Raw genomic sequence first — 20,424 nt, 5'->3', positions numbered from 1 at the left:
TGGCAGTACACCTATAAAAACTTTGAACAACAAAATTAAATATTAGTAGAATTTTCTCATAAGTTTTAAGACAATTGCAAAATAACCATACCAACTACTGTGGATTCATTAATATTCGTTGGATACCAATTTTTGTGGTTTCCTAGGAACAGGGGAACCATGAATTTAAATGTTCAATGAATTACAAATTTTCTAAAGGAATGTATGCAGACTTTACCAAAATCACAAATTTATATATCAAGGAATATGCAAGTTTTATTTAAATCTGACAGGAAAAATCCTCGAAAATAAATTAATCCCAATTACTTAAAATAAATAAACTGACCATTGAGATATCCAAAGTCTTCATTGATTGATGATCTACGACTATTCTCTCGACTGTTACCCATACTGCCTCCTCCATGATGGGAGGAGAACCAGCGACTGAATCGACTCTGGAATCCAGTCTGTACTTCAGCAGTGGGACTACCCCCTTCCTACAAAGTCAATATGTACCATTGTAATACAACAATCAAAATAAATTATGCTCAAATGTAAAAAACAATTTGATATCTAGAGAAAAAGCATTTTATAAACATGAATAGCAATAGTGTAGTGATGCCAGCTTTTATTTCTTCTCCAATATCACTTTTGCTGGATAAGATACAAGGTATAGCTAATCTTTTCATTGTGACCCACCAAATTAAACTGAATTTTGGACTTACATGAGCAACATAACAGGTGCTACATGAGAAGTAGTTTCCTTTTTACCCTTATGGAGCCCACAATATCACCCCGTCTTAGGTTGTCAGTTGTGTTTTTGTGCTGTTGTGACTCTTAGTGGTTTTTTGTTTGTTTGGCATGGCATGTTCAAAAAATGATAATATTAACGAATCAGAAATACAATTTTAAATGTTGATACCAAAATACATACATTTAAGCCTGGAAGGTTTTCTATCTTGAAGAACTCATTAAAGTCAAACAAGTTAGTTGCCTGTGGCGATGGGACATGTAGACTGCCTGAGTTATTTGATTCCTCAGGTGAACTTGACTCATTGGTCTCCAGACTACCATTTCTTTCCTTCACATCAGCTACTTTTACTTCTGAACTTTCTGTAAAATGAAACAGCATAAAAAATGTGCTTTTATAATACAATAAAGGACGACACCAAAAGATCAATGCAAGATAATAAACTTAATTCAAATAGTTTGGGAGTGGGGGGGGGGGGGGGGGGGGGGGGGGGGGCTGGGGTTGAACTGCTGCAAGATTTGGTTATCTGACATTGATTTTTACATATATCCATATGGGTCAATCAATTTTTCCCAAATTAAGTTAAGGGGGGTCAGTAGAAAAGCTATGTGAATTAAGTTTTTTATCCTTCATTGAACTTTTGATGTCGTCCCTAAATGTGTCCAAAATACACAGATGATGCCTGTTTGCATATAATGTTTGAAAAGGGACAATTTTACTCAAGAACATTAAAATGAAGGCAATCAAATTGGTTCATTATCTGACTTTTGTTGTAGCAAGCATAGTGTATAAGTTCCATAGTATTTGAATGAGGCAAACTAAAGTCAGAGAACAGAAACCAATTTTGGGACAAACTTTCATAAGGACAGCCATACAGTCTACTGACTGACAAGGTAACAATAAATGCCACCTCAAATATTTTGATTGAATTCGATATCTGAAATAAAGTTTCCCTACTATTTGATTCATCCTGTTGAGCCTCTTCATGATATTCCTCGTCAAATCCAGTATCCATGTTGTTATCGTCTTCTTCATCGTCCTTGCCCTTCACGTGTTCCTCTTTGACCTCTCTGGGACCTTCAAATCCATGAAGTTCTATGCGATCATTTTGACTGGTGGGCCCCTCCGAGAACCATTCTGGTTCCTCTTCTTCACGGTGACGGTAAGAATCATGTCTGTTTCGACCTACAATTGACAGAAAACACTTAGATTAACTTTGTTACAAGACAATTTACAAGATTTGGACAAGGTGAATTTCAAGTCACTGTATATGTATTTCTATCTAAAAAGACAGATGAAAACCTTAACACAAAATATGATTTTTTTTTCTTCTAAAATCAAAATTACTATGGCTACCAACTTTGTTTTTCTAATTCTGCCACATGAAATAAGATTTCAACAATTCAAGAAGATGATAATTTAAAATTAGGATGAAAAGTATTCACTCGTGAAATTCTGATTACACGTAAATAATGAAATTGAAATATTGCTAAACAATTTATAAATATTTATCTACTAAGAAAATAAGACTTATAATTACACTACCAATTTTTATGTCTAATTTAAAAATAGACAAATAAATAAACAATAAATTTCTTTATCATACTAACCATTGTCTCTGCTGAAATGCCGACTGAAGTCCCTCTGAAAAATAAAGGAAATAAAAACATTATAAATTATGTAAATGATATATTATGTTTTAAAGCCAATCAAAAGATTAAATGTCCAATCAAATCAAATTATGAGATTTTTGTCATATTCAAAATAGAACTTTGTACAAGCCAAATTGGGTAAATTGAATACTTTTTCCACACTTTAGTATAGCAAGTTTATTTTGGATTTATGAGTTTGACTGTCCCTCTGGTATCTTTCGACCCTCATTTACTTTTGCATGTAAAAACAAACTTTACCCTGTCATCATACTCCCTTCTGTAGCCTCGATTGTCTCCCCTGTTATCATATCTCCTATCTCTTCCGTCATCAAATCTGTCACGGATTGCCCTATAGTCACGTTCTCTCTGAGGTTCACGCTCTCTCTGAGCATGCTGAGGTTCACGTTCTCTTTCTCCTCTATCTCTGTCAATTTGAATTCTACCACTACCAATACGTCTGACATTTCTGTAAAATAAACATGTGATTGTTTACATATTTCCTATTTAATCCTTAAATTGACAATTGAGATATTGACATATCTACCACCTCTATTTCTATGAAAATTTTGTAAGTTAATAAAAAAACTTTTGTAAAAATATACATATTTTTACTAATTGTTTATTAAGTCATCCAAAAAAAAAATTTGTGTACTAACATTTAGGAGTAAAATAATACAACTGCTTGCAGGTTTTCAAATTTACTGTAGGCAAAGGAAGGACCAGGACTTTTGAACTAAAATACTTAAAAGATCATCATTTATTTTTGAATGTACAATTTTTCATAGAAACAAAACAGACCCACCACTAATTTGAACCCTTGTGCTAGGATTGTTTTAACAAGAAACCCACCAAGAGAATACATATCATACATTGATTATGTCTAGATATATATGATAAAGTACCTGTTGTCGTCCTTATAATCTGCAGGACAACTAACTTGTCTTGTCATCGTAGGAGCTGTCACATGACATCCTGTCCCAAAGCTCCTCCTCTGGGGACTCAAAACTATACCATCTTTTTCTTCTTTGAGTCTCTCTTTCGGATCTGATATAAATAAGAATAAAATACATAATGAGGGCTCAATTTCTGGTCATCTATTCTTTTTATAAACATTTGTAGAAAAGCAAACAATATGACTGGATATCATTAAAGTTATAAGTTGTGAAATCAAAGTTTTTATATTAAATCTTTCAACGGAACAGATAACAGTGCATAACTCATTTCCGCCTCAATTTTGTGACATTAAACTGATAGTTGTGTCAACCATAAGGTATTATAGTTTAGCAGAAAGCAGGAATTTGATGATGCTTCCAATTTATTCAAATAGACCATCTTTTTTTTACATATCAAAACAACATTTTTACAAAAACTTTCTCTCCTTCCAAAATGTCAAAAAAATCTTGCTAACCTGATGGTCTTCTTTTGTTTAAATATTCTGCTTTCTTTTCTTTCTCTCCTACATTTAGAGGGGACAATCTGTCACCAACACCACTATCGAAAGATCTAAACCATTTCTCTGGATCCCATAAACCCTCGGTGCTGAAAACATAAAAAAATGCAATTAGGTCTAAGACTTCATTTTGTAATTGTAAGGACTTTTGTAGTATTTTCTGAAAAATTTGATATACATAGTAAGACATAAATCAGTACTGAGTAGTAAAAGTAAGCGATTCTAACTTATAACTATTGTATTCAAAACATGTGTAACTGTGAGCTACTGCTCACTGATAATACCCCCACCACAGGTGGATGTTAATAGTGTAAAAATATGTAAGTGTTAGGTAAACAGGAAGTTGTTGAGTGATGAATCTGAAAACGCATCACACAGTATTGCTAACTTATATTTAAATCCTGAAACCAAATTTCAGAAATCCTTGCATTATAGTTCCTGAGAAAAATGCGACGAAATATTCATGGGACTGACAGACGGACAGACAGCGGTAAAACAGTATAACTTGTAGCTTGCTGTTTGGTGTGATTTAAGGCTAAGTCATGTAAGTGTTGAAGGCTGTACTTTGAGCTATAATGGTTTACTCATACAGATTGTGACTTGGATATCTAACTAGATATTACGATATTTTTTACAAGATTTTGCGTTTTTTTCGTTCTCCCTCTTCATGCTCTTGATTAATGCTTTTGTTATCATGTTAATGACGCAATGTTTGTTCAAGATTTTAAAATAAGTGTTGATAAATTTAATCTTGAAAATATAATGATAGTGCTATTCCATTTTAAATTCATGTTGGAGGCTCTTTGGGTCTTCCACATAAATGGAATAGCCCTAACTTTACAAATAATGATTGCATACTTATCATAATCTGTAGACAAACAAACTGGTCTTTTCTTTGCTGTTTTACTGTTAGCATACTCATACAACTGGTCCTGTAACAGAAACATACAATCAATCACAATGTATCATTTTTTTTTCAAATACATACATAAATAAATAGCAACATTATCATGATCATTAGTATTAACAATTTTAAGTGATCTTTAGACTTGAGAATAGATATATAAGAAACAAGAATGTGTCCATAGTAAACAGATGTCACACTCGCACTATCATTTTCCATGTTCAGTGGACCATGAAATCGGGGTCAAAACTTTAATTAGTATTAAAATTAGAAAGATCATAACATAGGGAACATGTGTACTAAGTTTTAAGTTGATGTGGCTTCAACTTCATCAAAAACTACCTGGCCAAAAACTTTAGTCATAAGAAACCTCAAATTAAAAAAAATAATGCATATGTTTTTTTGATAATTCAATAAGTCATGTAAGTAGTTTTCATTATAAAACTTATGTACATATACAATTCTTTAATTTGTTCATATTTAGAAGTTTATTTTATTCCAGGCAGTAATCCCCCCCCACAAATTTTCCGTATGCAAAGTGACCTCAGTGTGACCCATCTCCTAAAAATCCAGTGATTGCAATATGCATGGATGATACTAAACCCCTAACGGAAAGGATTGTGCCTGATATTCATATGATGAAACCATAATCTTTCAATCAGTTTAACCCTTTCCTCCATAGTGACGCTTTTTGACGCCACCCCCTTTACTCCATAATGACGCCTTTTGACGCCTGTGTAATACCTCAGTTGTAAAGCTTTGACTACAAAGTGTCTGCAGTAAACTTAATAAAATTTGTATTCAATATGAAAAGGACTATCATAGGAATATCCTACTTAAATTTATTTGATGAAATATTAGTTTTTGGCAATGCATGAATAATTGAAAGCATATTTTCAGAATTTTATTAAAAAATCCTATGCGAATCAAGTATGCACAAAATAAAATTCAATGGAGGAAAGGGTTAACATCATTCGTAAATATAGCTCAACATGCAGACTTCTTATACGTTCAGGTATTTCACATCCAATTTTTTATGGAAATATTCTGTATAAAGCACAAATGTGTCAGTATTCACCTCAGAAACTTACAAAACCTTTGAATAGACTTATTAAGAAGGGATATAATTACGATACTGTTGTCAAGTCATTAAAGATTGTATATTTTGGCGTTAATATTGAGTCACTGATAAGGTCTTTGCGTCGGAACTAAACACATTTATTCTATAAAACAGTTGTTGGCATGACACGGGTTATGTTCTTCTCATATATGTTATGATGGTATGATACTAAACCCGTAACGGGAAGGATTGTGCCTGATGTTCATATGATGAAATCATAATCTTTCAGTCAGTTTAATTGAAGTCTGGAGCTGGCATGTCAGTTAACTGCTAGTAGTCTGTTGTTATTTATGTATTATTGTAAATTTGTTTATTTTCTTTGGTTACATCTTCTGACATCAGACTCGGATTTCTCTTGAATTGAATTTTAAATGTACGTATTGTTATGCTTTTACTTTTCTACATTGGCTAGAGGTATAGGGGGAAGGTTGAGATCTCATAAACATGTTTAACCCCGCCGCATTTTAGCGCCTGTCCCAAGTGAGGAGCCTCTGGTCTTTGTTAGTCTTGTATAATTTTAATTTTAGTTTCTTGTGTACAATTTGGAAATTATAAAAAAGAAGATGTGGTATGATTGCCAATGAGACAACTATCCACAAAAGACCAAAATGACACAAACATTAACAATTATAGGTCTCTGTACGGCAGTATGACGTTCATTATCACTGAACTAGTATATATTTGTTTAGGGGCCAGCTGAAGGACACCTCCAAGTGCAGGAATTTCTCGTTACATTTGAAGACCTGTTGGTGACCTTCCGCTGTTGTTTTTTCTATGGTCGGGTTGTTGTCTCTTTGATACATTCCCCATTTCCATTCTCAATTTTATGTCCTTAAAATATACTATTATCTGATTATACATGTTAAACATGTGTTCAATATCTATGTTTTTTGTTGATTGTTGACAAACAGATGACAATCATTTAACTTCGGCTTCAAAACACAAACTTTAATTATCTGCCATATTTTCACAACACTAACAGATTGAAAAAAAACTGAAGATTATACGAAATTTATGCGAAAAAAATTATATAAAATTGTGAACAGAAGACTAAGTTTATGATGTTTGTATGCATTGCTTCAAGAATTGGAATAACATTATTTTTCACCGGTCACTCGTTTCATATGACTTAACTTTAACCAAAACTTTAACCTGAACTTTGCACTACAATTTTCTATGTTCAGTGGACTATGTAATTGGGGTCGAAACTTTAATTTGAAATTAAAATTAGAAAGATCATATTATGGGGAACTGAGTACCAAGTTTCAGCTTAATTGGACTTCAACTTCATCAAAAACTTTATAAACCTGAAGCGGGACGAACGTACAGACAGACGAACCCACAGACCAGAAAACATAATGCCCCTCTTCTAATGTAGGTGGGGCATAAAAATAGTTGTATTCTGTATACAAATACTGAAATAGATAATAAATGAACATCCAAATATGTATGTCATGTTAAATTATATCCCTCAACTCAATGCCAATTGGTCTAGCAGTTCTGTACTACGACTTTTTTTAATTGGTTCTCTTACAAATGGTAAGACAATCAAATACCTCAGTTTAGACCTCAGTTATTCCTTTAATAACTTACCCTACTGTAGATATATGCTGGTGTAGGTCCAGGTGTATCAGACCTTGTCAGAACAACCTCTCTTGGAGTATTCCTGCCACTGTCATCAGAATTAAATTCTTTTTCCATTCTGAAATAATAGACATTTACACAATCACAATATCTCTCCTCAAAAAAAATAATTGGTACAGAAAATGTCTAATGTTACACCAGAAAATCAATAAAATATTGAAGTCAACTGATAAGCCCTTCATGACACAACTATCAACCTACATGTACTATGAAAGTTTTCATTTAGGAAATGCTTTACATCATAATGCTTTTGACATGGAGTCTAGCAATGCCATATATTCAAAGACTGGTTACGTCTTGAGAAAGAGAGAAAAAGATACCAAAGAGACCTTCAAACCCACAGCAAACAAACAAAATAGTTTGTCAGAAGGGCCTTTAAAAGCTGACTATACCCTATATATATGTTTTTTTCGTTATTGAAGGTCAGTCAGGGGTACTACTCATACAAGTGTATTTTTATTTACTTGAACAAGTAAAAAAATATATACACATATAAGTAAATTTGTAGGATACTTATACAAGTGATTTTTTTTACTTGTATAGGTAAAAAAAATGGCTGAGTTATGTCCCTTCGGCTTCTTCTTTCTTTTCTTCGTATAAGCTTCCTATTATAAGGAACACCCCTTAACGGGTAATATTAAAATATCAAAATATTATTATCGGCATTCAGATTTTTTTACTTGTATAGGTAAAAAAATCAACCTTTCTTCTTTTCTTAAATTTTGAATGTTTTTTTTGCTCTAATAGAATTTTAGATTGTGTACCCTTTGCAGATGTCTTTACTAATCATTTAAGTGTAATTTCATGGACAATGAAAGTCCCATTTGTCTGTTATCTTCTAAACCCTTTGCAGATGTCTTTACTAATCATTTAAGTGTAATTTCATGGACAATGAAAGTCCCATTTGTCTGTTATCTTCTAAACACTGCTCATTTACAAGCCCCAAAGGAGCAATTTTTGAAGGCCTTGCGCAAATATACAAGATCTTTGCTCAATCAGTTTCTTTGATGAATTAATGAGATGAAACATTGAACTTTAATGAAAAAATTTGAGCAAACCTGGGAAAAATCATTAAAGGCATGATTTTACACTTCAAAACTTGAGGATTTTTGTTGGATTGTAAGAAAAATTTACTTATACAAGTAAATTTTCAGAAAATTAAGGGGAGATTATTCAAACATTATTTATTTACTTATATGTGTATATTTTTTTCTCACATCTTCAAGTAAATAAAATACACTTGTACAAGTAGTACCCCTGACTGAAGGTGGTACAGTCGTGACAGTTGCCTATAAATGCTTTCATCCACATCATTTGATAGCCATCTTCTTCACCACAATACCACCTTTAATCTTTTAATTGATGAAGCCATGGCAAAACATGAAAAAGCACTACATATATAGACAACAAAAGAATAAGCACATGAATAATTGATACTGGTTTCATTATAATTAAATTCATCAAAATACAATGGGAAATAATTGTGACAAAATACACACCAGCATGACCAGTAAACTATAAAATTCTTCAATTTGTACAGGTCTGTTTTAAGTTAAGTGCACATGTATGTAATGCTGATATAAATGTAAGCTACACAGGTTTGTGCTGAGGTACAAATGTACATACGTAATAAGTGAAAAATTAACTGATGCCCCCCCCCCCCAACCAGGTTTGGGATATTTACTCTGTCATTTGTCTGTGTTGAAGACCAAATGTGACCATGGAATGTTTTTTGCTCTTTTGATGAGTTGTTGTCTCGGACACATTTCCTGTTTCCATTCTCAATGTTAATACATTTATATATATGTAATAAGGATTAAGGTTTATGAGGGTGGACAGACTTGCCAACTATCCTGAAACATCAAAACATTTACACTTTTGCCATATTAGAAAATTGCCTACTACACAGAATCCCCAAAGGATAATTGGAAGTGTAATCAGATTATTTCCTTGATGATGATGATGATCGATCAATGGCTGGCTGCTAAATGTCCAGCGGCATGATAATAAGCATATTCAGGAAGATTTACCCTGCTTTGTACTAGACCGACACTCAGAGCCAGATTTTTAACGTGCTAGCTCTGAAGGAAGACATGTCACTTAACCAGGACACATTATTTCCACCAGTCTCTACTCTTATTCTTAAATGCAGCGTCCTTAGCTAAGAAGCAAAAAATACCAATTTTAAAGTGTTTGGTTTGACCCGGCTCACGACATCCTTCACTCGAGGTTAACAATCTACTATGACACCACTAAAGCTGTTTACTCTGTTACAGCGGATAAATAGCTACAAGTTGAATAGCCTTTAAAAGACATGATAGATTAGCCATGTAAATTGTTACTTACTACTGATAAAACTGTACTCGAGTGTTTCTTGGAAAGACATAATTTGAAAACAGTCAAACGGTTTTCTGTAACCCAATATTATATTTAACTTACCATGCTAACACAATTTTATACTAATTTAGTAATTAAATTTGTAAACAATTTTAGACATTACTCAGTATCTGAAATAAATGGAAAATGAACAGTTTAAATGATGTAAGACTCATGTCATTACAACAAATCAAGATTTCAAAAAAGATTGACTTTACACAGCGAGTGAGAACAAGAGTATAAGTGCATTGTTTTCATCTTTGTCGATTTTTGATTGATGGCTTACCTTCAGCAGGGCAGAGCCCCGTTTGTGAAGATTTACACGAAAGACAATACACAACGAAAATGTTATATAATAGGAAACTAAAGTATATCTAAATATGGTCTGGTTAACTATAATGTCGCCCTAATACATGCTGAAACAGATGATACATAGTCCACTTTTGAACGGTTGCAGTACAACATCGGAAAATGTTGGAAATCGCCCGGATACTTGCATGCGCAGAGCAAGATTGACCTAATTTTCATTTATAAGGTCAAATTTTGCAAAATTTCACCATTAAATGCAATTATTGGTGGAATAAAAAGAGAGAATAAATAATATGCCTTCTTGCAAAAGCACCTCTGATTTGAAATGCACACGTTAATTTGTCTCCCAAATTTTTTTCTCGATAAAAGTCGTCTCACAGACTGCTTCCGGGTCATCTACTTCATTTGGAAATCTTTGGACTTTTCCATCGACAACCATTCCGAACGAACCAAAAATTACAACACATTTCCCTCAGTTTCTTCAACACATTTTTCTCATTTTTAACACTTTTATACATTGAGACTCTACTGTAAACTTCATAATGGGTATATTGGAAAGAATATCAGAAATTGAGGCTGAGGTAATTTGATTTTTTTAGCTTTGTAAAACTTCTGGAGTACCCCTTTTTCATTCATTTTGATACCATGGGCATGGTGAAATATTAACCTCACACAGAATGAAAAGTCAAATGTTCTTGAAAACTTTCTGCTACCACTCTGATGGATTAGCTTTTGAATATGCTAGTAAAATATGTCCTGTGTTGATAGACTACGCTCGTTAGGAATGTCAGATAAATAATTCTTACATTCTAATATGACCACCTATAATGATTATAGTCAACCAGTATAATCACAATATGTCTACCTTTAGCGCAAACTCAGTAATATACTAAAACTTCTGTTCCTCGTTAAGACCAGCTTATTTATACTACCAGATATTCTCAATTTTCTACGTCAAAACCCCCAGTTTGCGTGGCCCAAGATCATAAAGATCTCGATACAATATATTTATCTCTAAATACTACAGTAAAATAAAATTATCAGTCCATTTCAATTTCATGGTAAAATTTCATAAAAACAAAAATTCCGCGAAATGATGTTCTTGTCATGGCATGTCAATGAAACAAGGTGATGTCACAAGTATGTTTCCGTAAACAAAAAATCAAATGTAACATTAAATACCAGGCGATTTAAAGCTTCTTGTAGGACTCAGAACGAATAAAATTACATTTGAAGAAAATATATAAGTGAAAAATACAATTAAAAAAAGAATAATCATTGTATTATATATATATGTAAAAAAGAAGATGTGGTATGATTGCCAATGACACAACTATCCACAAAAGACCAAAATGACACAGACATTAACAACCATAGGTCACCGTACGGCCTTCAACAATGAGCAAAGCCTATACCACATAGTCATCTATAATACATTTTTTAATATTACTGTTATCATGGTTATTATCAAAATTGGGTAAAACGGAACAGACAAAACAGTATCATAAAGTGCTTTCATGGTTAACAAAATTACCAAATTTGTCACATTAGAATCGAAATAATTCATGGCAGCTGTAGATAGCTCTCAGGGTAAAATAATCGAATATAAATGCCCAACCCATGGTTAAATGAAAACAAGTGTAATGAAAAACTTAATTTATGCAGAACATATTTAATTCATTTTAAACATGATAAAAACTAAATAAAATAAAGAAATCAGCTATTCTTAACGCAACCATCACTAAATGAACTGAAAGAAATTGTTTTCTAAATAAAAATAAATCAACAACAAATTGTATCATTTCAATTTATAATCAGAGTTCTCCCCAGGCTGATAGTGATATGACGCTGTGGTGCAGAAATTTAAGAAAAAGATCGCAAATACATTGTATTTACACATCATGTGTGTGATTACTTGACCATTTTAAAAATAACGAATTTTTTCATTGGTTGAGAAGCAGAATCTATTTATACAGGACAAATGAACATATTGAATACACATGATAAATTTGAATACACATTGTCAAAGATATTTACGATGAAAATTATGAATGAGAGTATTTGTAGTTGAAAAAATTAAAATAGACTTTGAATGAAGATAAAGAGGAGTGATTTAAATTTATAGAAAGTGAAAAAATGTTGATTGCAAGCTCAAATCATCTCGAACTGTCATGTTTTTAGAAACAAAATGATCATTGAACATCGATTGTGAATCCATTCGTCGGGAAATATGTGACAATCCAATCAACACGGGTAGAATGGCCGCAGCTTCTTTTTAATGTCATAAGTAAATAATTTCAATGGTCTTAACTTGACGAATTTGTAAAGTTTCGTTTATATCTACCTGTCAAAGATAGGTTTTAACAATAATACACACGGAAGCGAAATGGCAAACTACAGAAACTGTTCAGCTGTTCATTAAAATATTTTAATAAAGACTTTTTTATTTAAATATTACCAAATATCTAAACCATATTCGATTTTAATAATTCTGAATAAACATGTTCTCTGCAAATAACAAAAAGGTGACTTCTAAGCAAAAGGCAGATGATGGAAGTAAAAGTTTTGTTTTTCAGACCAATGACTTCTAATGATAAGGGGAATACATATGCAGCTCTGTCTACACCATCAGTATCATAAGCAGATGGCATTGCATCTCCCAATCCCAACCGAGCTTAAGTTTTAGCAAGTGATAACAACAAGCACCATGTTTCTAGTTTCAGTGATAAGTGGCTCACTGAGTTTTCATGGCTTAGAAATTTTAAAGGGGGTATAAGCAAAAGTTATTATGAGAGGGGGTTTTCAACCCTGAAGAGGATAAAGACAATGTTGAGGAACAAATTGTCCAACAAAATAACACCATTTTGAACCAATAATCCTAGAAGGAGCAGAGAGTACAGAGATGAATATTTATATTTTGACTTCTTTAATTGACTGAATATAAATAACTTTTGTGTTTAAAATCAATTTATTTCATGTATTCTTGTAATTCATTAGTACTCTGCATTATAAAACACATAACACAATGCATTAAAATCTATATTGCATGTCATGATTTATGACTAATTGCTTAAGATCACAATAGTTCACTCTAAAAAAAGAGTTGCGCACCCTTGAATTTTGCGCCTAAAAAAATCCTGAGGAGAACACTTAAAAGTAATGTAAAACTGAGAAAAAGGAACAGATTTAATGACACAGGCTACATTCTAGTCAATTCCGAAAATTTCAACTACCCGGGTATTTAAAATTTAGTCTTATTTCTTATGAACATGATGAATTCTTTCTGGAAACATTGCAGATAATATTTATATATTTTTTTTTTATTGTAGATGGCAAGAACCCAGAAAAACAAAGCAACAATGGGTCATCTTGGGTTACTGAAAGCTCGCCTCGCTAAATTAAGACGTGAACTTATTGAACCAAAAGGTGGGGGAGGTGGTACAGGCGATGGTTTTGATGTGGCCAAAACTGGTGATGCAAGAATTGGTTTCGTGGGTATGAAATTCATTTAAATTTATTGCTTCAAGCTAGGCATGATAAAAGGGAGTAACTTTGTTGTGTGCACGTCTGAGAATGTGGAATATTTTGTATACAAAATATTGTAATGACAGTGGTTACAATGAAATGATGTGTTTTTCAGGTTGAATAAAAACAGATGATGGGTGTTATGAAAACATTGTCTATGGCATTGGATCAAAACAAATTAGGAAAGCTCAGAAAAAGATTTTGTTCATTGTATTTTTATACCGTCTTTTAATCAAAAACTGAAAAAAGACCAAAGTCATGAAAGTCAATGTTATAAAAAGAATAAATAATGAAAAATTCAAATATAATTTATTGCAGAGTATCAACCTTTCAACATTGATATTTAAAACAAATAGTCTTTTATCATTTTATAAGTAGGACATGTTTTTGCATGAAGAAGCACTGAGGAAGCAATTAGCAGATAATGTAGGTATACCATAATACTCAAAATTTAGTATAAGTAATTTTATGTGCCTGTTAAAAACTAGACAAAATAAGGTTACTGATTCCAGAGCACATCTGGTGCTAACTTTAAGTATTCTTTAACCAAACCTTACAAAAATGGTCATATTTCCCAGCACAGATATGATTTGAAATTGATTTGGCTGAAATTAAATTCTGAAATTACTTGTATTCCAGGTTTTCCGTCAGTTGGTAAATCAACACTGTTAAGTAACTTGGCTGGAGTGTATTCTGAGGTAGCTGCTTATGAATTTACAACTTTGACAACAGTACCAGGTGTCATCAAATATAAAGGGGCTAAAGTCCAGGTAATATGCATTGTTTAATGTTTATTTTTTAGTATAAATATTAACTGTTACTATATAAAGCCTTAAGTAGTGGTTATGCAGTAGGATAATAAACAATTACATACCTGGCTATAGACATGATAGGTATTTACAGTTGTCTTTGAAAGAGTGAGAAATATTGAAAATTAATTGCAATAACGTTTGTTTCACTTGAAGACAACAAACTTGATGGCAAAACATGTTAACCAATAAAACAATGACTTTGTGGTAATTTGATAGTTGTTGTTTAAAGTCTTTTGTCTCTATAAGATGTGATAAATTTGAGTAAAATTAATACTCACTTCATTTTATACTGTATTTGTTCTGAGATATCAAAATATAATTGCTAATGCCATTACAAAGCTGATTTTTAGCTAACCTGACCTGAAAGGTCAAGTGAGCTTTCCCATCACTTGGCGTCCGTCGTCCGTCGTCCGTAAACTTTTACAAAAATCTTCTCCTCTGAAACTACTGGGCCAAATTTAACCAAACTAGGCCATAATCATCATTGGGGTATCTAGTTTAAAAAATGTGTCCGGTGACCCCGCCAACCAAACCAAGATGGCTGCCATGGCTAAAAATAGAACATAGGGGTAAAATGCAGTTTTTGGCTTATAACTCAAAAACCAAAGCATTTAGAGCAAATCTGACACGGAGTATATTTGTTTATCAGGTCAAGATCTATCTGCCCTGACATTTTCAGATGAATCTGACAACCCATTGTTAGGTTGCTGCCCCTGAATTGGTTATTTTAAGGAAATTTGGCAGTTTTTGGTTATTATCTTGAATACTATTATAGATAGAGATAAACTGTAAACAGCAATAATGTACAGCAAAGTAAAACCTACATATAAGTCAACATGACCAAAATTGTCAGTCAACCCCTTAAGGAGTTATTGCCCTTTATAGCCAATTTTTAACAATTTTTCGTCAGTTTTTGTAACTTGTACAAAAATCTTCTTCTCTGAAACTACATAGCCAAATTAAACCAAACTTGGCCATAATTATCATTGTGGTATATAGTTTAAAAAATGTGTCTGATGACACCGCCTTCCAAACAAAATGGCCGACATGTCTAAAATTAGAACATAGTGGTAAAATGCAGTTTTTGATTTATATCTTTAAAACTAAGACATTTAGGGCAAATCTTTCAAGATTTAAATGTCAATCAGAATAAGATCTATCCCCTCGCAAATTTTCAGATGAATCTGACAACTCATTGTTGGGTTGCTGCCCTAAAATTGGTAATTTTAAGGAAATTTCGCAGTTTTTGGTTATTATCTTGAATACAATTATAGATAGAGATAAACTGTAAACAGCAATTTTGTTCAGCAAAGTAAGATCTACAAATAAGTCAAAAATGATAAAAATTGTAAGAGTACCCCTTAAGGAGTTATTGCCCTTTATAGTCAATTTTGAACAACTTTTCGTCATTTTTGTAACTTGAAATCTTCTTTTCTAAAATTATGGGCCTTATTAAACTAAATGTGGCCACAATCATTACTATGGTATCTATTTAAAAAAAGTGTATAATGACCCCACCTACTAATCAAGATGATTGACATCAGTAAATACAGTAACAGGTGAGCGACACAGGCTCTTGAGAGCCTCTAGTTAATTGTTTTATTCTTATGAATGTCAGTTCATCCTTCCATCATTTAGATGTCATATATTTAAATCCTTGGTAATCATGATATGATGTCACAAAATTCACAGTACTGAGAGGACCATACATTTCAACAATTATTTATTTTAAATTTTGATGTTATTTTTTTTAGCTCCTTGATTTACCTGGTATTATTGAGGGTGCAAAGGATGGAAAAGGAAGAGGAAAACAGGTCATTGCAGGTAAAACTGCAAGTCAATTTCTTTTAATATATAAAGAGGTGCAAGGATGAAAGCACCAATTATTGATTACCATTAAGCTTTAACAATGAGCAAAACACATCAGCTATAAAAGGTGTGTAATTAGCAAAAATGAGGGGGAAAAACAAACAGGTTTATTTTAGCAAAATCGATAAAATACAGACAGCAACCAAAGACAACAACTGGATGACTGGACAACAGGATTCTGATTTGGAACAAGTACATAATAAAGGAAGCTTAAGGATGTATTCTTCTGACTTTTCAGTCTCGTTCAGTCTCGTTGAAATCTCGTTCTTGAATTATTTCCAAAACATGTGATACAAGTGAAAAATATCAATAAATTTAAAAAATATTATAATCAAACATAACTCTGTGAAAAAATTGTGTATGTACTATGAATGGTTTTTGAGTAATCCAGTTTTCAAATTTTATGACTCATCAAGTCAGTATTTTTAGCCAAATTTTTGAGAAAATGGGTCATGGATACAAAAATGATTTTACAAGAATCATCAGCATCCCATATCATTTTGTTTTTTTTCCAATTTCTTAGATATGGATTTTTTCAATCATTTATAACAAAAAAGTTGAAATAATATGCATTTTGTTCTTAAAATTGAGAAAAATCACAAAAATACAAAATTGACAGCATGGTAAATTTTACACAAAAAAGCGTCAAAATATGATAAAACTTTCTTATATTAACACCTACCTATAGTTTTTTTAAGTAAAATTTATTCATATTGGTCCACTTCATCTTTATAGAAAGTATGAAAAAAAGTTTAATTGTGGAACTGTGATTTTTTTCACGATAATAGCCCAAAAATAGGGAAAAATCGATGAAAAAAGAGAAAATCATCAAAATTAGGCATTTTCAAAGGGCCGTAGCAAAAAAAGTAGTGCACCACCATATGATTTTTTCTTCACCAATTATTTTTTTATAGTCTTATAAACCCAAAAATCAGGTTGAGAAAAAAAGTTTAATTCTAGAAATATTTTGCTTCTCAGAGGTGTACATCCTTAAGGGACGACATAAAAAAATCAATGAAGGATAAAAAAACTTAATTCATATAGTTTTTTCACTGACCCTGTCTTAACTTAGTTTTGGAAAAATTGATTGACCAATAAGGATATATATAAAATCGATGTCAAATAAACAAAACTTGCAGCAATGTTGACCCCCCACACCAAACTATTTGAATTAAGTTTTTTATCCTTCATTGATTTTTTTATGTCGTCCCTAACATATTGGACAGTTTTTAAAGGCAGTGCTTTAAGGCCTGACTTTTAAGTCATGAGGTTCATCTTTTCATACGCAATCTTTGCAGGGGGTCTTTTGGCCAGAAATAGATCCGGAAATGTTCGAATTTCTCCTCTTCTTTTTATGGTATAATATGGTTTTTGTTTCTTTCATTTACATTGGGGACTAAAGAAACGATCAGTGTGTATTGTTCGTTTTTTAGAACTTGTTATTAGTGTGTATTTTGCATTATAAGCAGTCAACCTGACTACAAACTATCATTATGTGTATTCCGTGTGGAAAGAGGTCGGGTCAATTTCGAGTGTTGTCTGACATCTAAAGTTTCTTTAATTAGTTCAGACGTTGATATAACAATGAAAAGTCGACTGAACATGATTAATATTGCATCTTCTATAATTCAAAGCGGAATTCGGTTTATGAACGAGAAACCGTAAAGCGTTTTCAATTTCGGTTCTAGTTATGTATGTTGTCCACGTTTTATCCTGGTTCCCGGTACTACGTTCCGGTTATTAGCTATTTGATATATGTGATGTGTAACATTACGATCGGGTACCAGCCAATCTACGTGTGTATGTGTACATGATTTCCCGCCAAAATGACACTTCCGGCAAATGACGGATAAAACCTAATCGACGATCCCGGGTCAATGGACAAAGCCAATGCAATGTTACGCGACTCGGGTTCGCATACTTATTTTATATATTTTGGTAATCGATCTATTTCCGGTATCATGTAATATTTATCGTCATGAACATTGATGTTTTTACTTGCTGAACATTTGTTTCTCGTACATAAATTAAACATCTCTATACGTTTTGAAATTAATTTTATGTTTTTGTTGGATTTCAACTTTGTCTTGTGTATTTTTTTACTTGTCCACGGGCAACCAAGACAAAAATAATTACTTGTCCGGTTGTTCAAATGTACAAGTCGGGCATAGCATTTCCACACCCCTGGTTATAAAACTTTTTTTTCAGGGCACAAACCCACTTTAAAGAGACTTGTCTACTGCCATACCCATCCTATTTTCATGCACCATTTGCAAGCAAGAGACTGAATGGTTTGCAAAATTAAAAATCAGGACGGTGTCCAATTAAAACAAAAGAACTAAACTGGATGAATATTGTAGGAGAAATCTAGAGGAAAGTTTTGATTTGTGAAATTGGTTTTCCTGAAAAGTCATTCATCCTAGCCTACAGAAAGGAACTATATATTTAACTGTCCACCACCAACTGACGAGCTAATGTTGAGCTTCACATATGGAATTACTCAAAAACCAATGTCTATGTTTTCAGCGCAGATTTCACAAGTTATGACACAGCTGTGCTTTTTTTTTATACTTGTTAAAGAGTTGTATACTAAATTTTATTTTTTTATCAATAAATATATATTGTGTCATTTAAGAACTTGTATTTTGCCAAAAGATGCATACTAGTGAATGAAAGTGGTGCAGTTCATTTTGCTTTGGTATATAGAATTGAATTACAATTGTTCATGTTATTGGAATGCTTATAAAAATAAGGAGATGTGGTACAATGTATTTGATATTTAGTGAGTTTATCAAGCAAAAGTGAATAAGAAATAGGTATAAGCAGTTACAGGTACTACTGTACAATCTCAAACAATGAGAAAAACTCATACCGTAAAGAGAATTTCATATTTACAAGCAAGTTTTGTTTTTGCGTTAAATATTTTCTTCTATTGTTTTAATTGCAAATATGGGAAGTGGTTAAAATGCTAATGAGACAGCTGTTATGGCCACATAGCCTTAATTGAAATTTTCTTTTTCATTCATACCGGTAGATTTTGCCTGGAGTTAGAAACATATCTGCCAACTTTTCAAAATGCACATGGGGTTTTTACGTGAAAGATGGTCCATATAGTCATACAAAACCTTCAAGGGGGCCTTCAAATGGAAGCAGGACAAGTTGCCCCACTGGCTAATCGCCCCACTTTTTAAAAAACCGCCACAAACTGATTTATCAAATCGCCCCACATGTGAAATTGGTTAAATCATGTTTAATATTACTCCTGCTAACTCGCCCTACTTATAAAAAAACAGTAATATTTAGATTAATATATATACAATTAAACATAAAAACTCGCACCACTTTAATGAAAACTAATCTACACAGAATACAAAAAAAACGAAAATTAATTTAATTACTATTATTGATATATACTGAGATTATAATTCTAAAAAAAAACTGATTGTTGAAGAATAACTAAGTTTTGAAGCTTAGTTATTTGCATAACAATAGAAAAGTAACCAGTTAAATGTATCAAAATGCAATATAAGGAATTTAACTTATATTCAATGGAATAACATCTTTTTCCATAAGTGGGTCGAGTTGGCATTACTTAATTCATCCTGGTTAATAATATATTTATCTAGATTTCACCCATTTCCATTAGATGGGACCAGTTGGCAGGAGTAATATTAAAGGGATTTAACACAGTTCACAAGTGGGGTGATTTGGTAATCCAGGTTGGGGCAGTTTTTTTGTCGAGTCTGCGACTTTTGTCGCAGAAAGCTCGACAGGGATAGTGATACGGCTGCGGCGATGTTAGCTCAGTTCTTAAAAGCTTTATATTTTAGAAGGTGGGAGACCTGGATGCTTCATACTTTGTATATGGTTGCCTCATGTTACGAAGTTTCGGTCAGTCACATGTCCAATGTCCTTGACCTCATTTTCATGGTTCAGTGACTACTTGAAAAAAAAGTTAAAATTTTTTGTAATGTTAAATTCTCTCTTATTATACATGTAAGTAATTGGATAACTATATTTGGTATGTGCGTAC

At 32.4% G+C, this 20,424-nt stretch overlaps 2 protein-coding genes across 7 annotated transcripts in view; one reads left to right on the top strand and one right to left on the bottom strand.

The window, feature by feature from the left end:
• Window positions 1–10,586, bottom strand: part of LOC134701935 (eukaryotic translation initiation factor 4E transporter-like) — a 28,524-nt gene extending 17,938 nt beyond the window's left edge. For 3 of the 5 annotated variants that reach the window (XR_010104265.1, XM_063563040.1, XM_063563043.1), the window contains exons 1-10: window positions 10,499–10,581; window positions 7,450–7,558; window positions 4,691–4,764; window positions 3,791–3,921; window positions 3,285–3,426; window positions 2,641–2,848; window positions 2,341–2,374; window positions 1,688–1,915; window positions 914–1,092; window positions 326–476 (exon numbers count right to left, since the gene is read on the bottom strand). Coding sequence is in view for 4 of the 5 variants with exons in the window: in XM_063563040.1 (XP_063419110.1) it covers window positions 326–476; window positions 914–1,092; window positions 1,688–1,915; window positions 2,341–2,374; window positions 2,641–2,848; window positions 3,285–3,426; window positions 3,791–3,921; window positions 4,691–4,764; window positions 7,450–7,558; window positions 10,499–10,581 (1,339 nt within the window). In the remaining variant the exon portion in view is untranslated. The other 2 variants (XM_063563042.1, XM_063563041.1) reach the window with 2 other exon arrangements.
• The window catches only part of LOC134701937 (developmentally-regulated GTP-binding protein 1-like), a 28,399-nt gene continuing 18,561 nt past the window's right edge, over window positions 10,587–20,424 (top strand). For both annotated transcript variants that reach the window (XM_063563044.1, XM_063563045.1), the window contains exons 1-4: window positions 10,587–10,766; window positions 13,515–13,680; window positions 14,350–14,480; window positions 16,277–16,346. In XM_063563044.1, the coding sequence (XP_063419114.1) occupies window positions 10,728–10,766; window positions 13,515–13,680; window positions 14,350–14,480; window positions 16,277–16,346 (406 nt within the window). In that variant the 5' untranslated portion in view covers window positions 10,587–10,727. The remainder of the gene's footprint in view (window positions 10,767–13,514; window positions 13,681–14,349; window positions 14,481–16,276; window positions 16,347–20,424) is intronic.

The sequence above is a fragment of the Mytilus trossulus genome, unplaced genomic scaffold (genome assembly GCF_036588685.1).
Source record: "Mytilus trossulus isolate FHL-02 unplaced genomic scaffold, PNRI_Mtr1.1.1.hap1 h1tg000373l__unscaffolded, whole genome shotgun sequence".
NCBI classification, from domain to species: Eukaryota; Metazoa; Mollusca; class Bivalvia; order Mytilida; family Mytilidae; genus Mytilus; species Mytilus trossulus.
The sequence above is the reverse complement of the archived record's forward strand: the minus strand, read 5'-3'. Positions and strand labels throughout refer to the sequence as shown.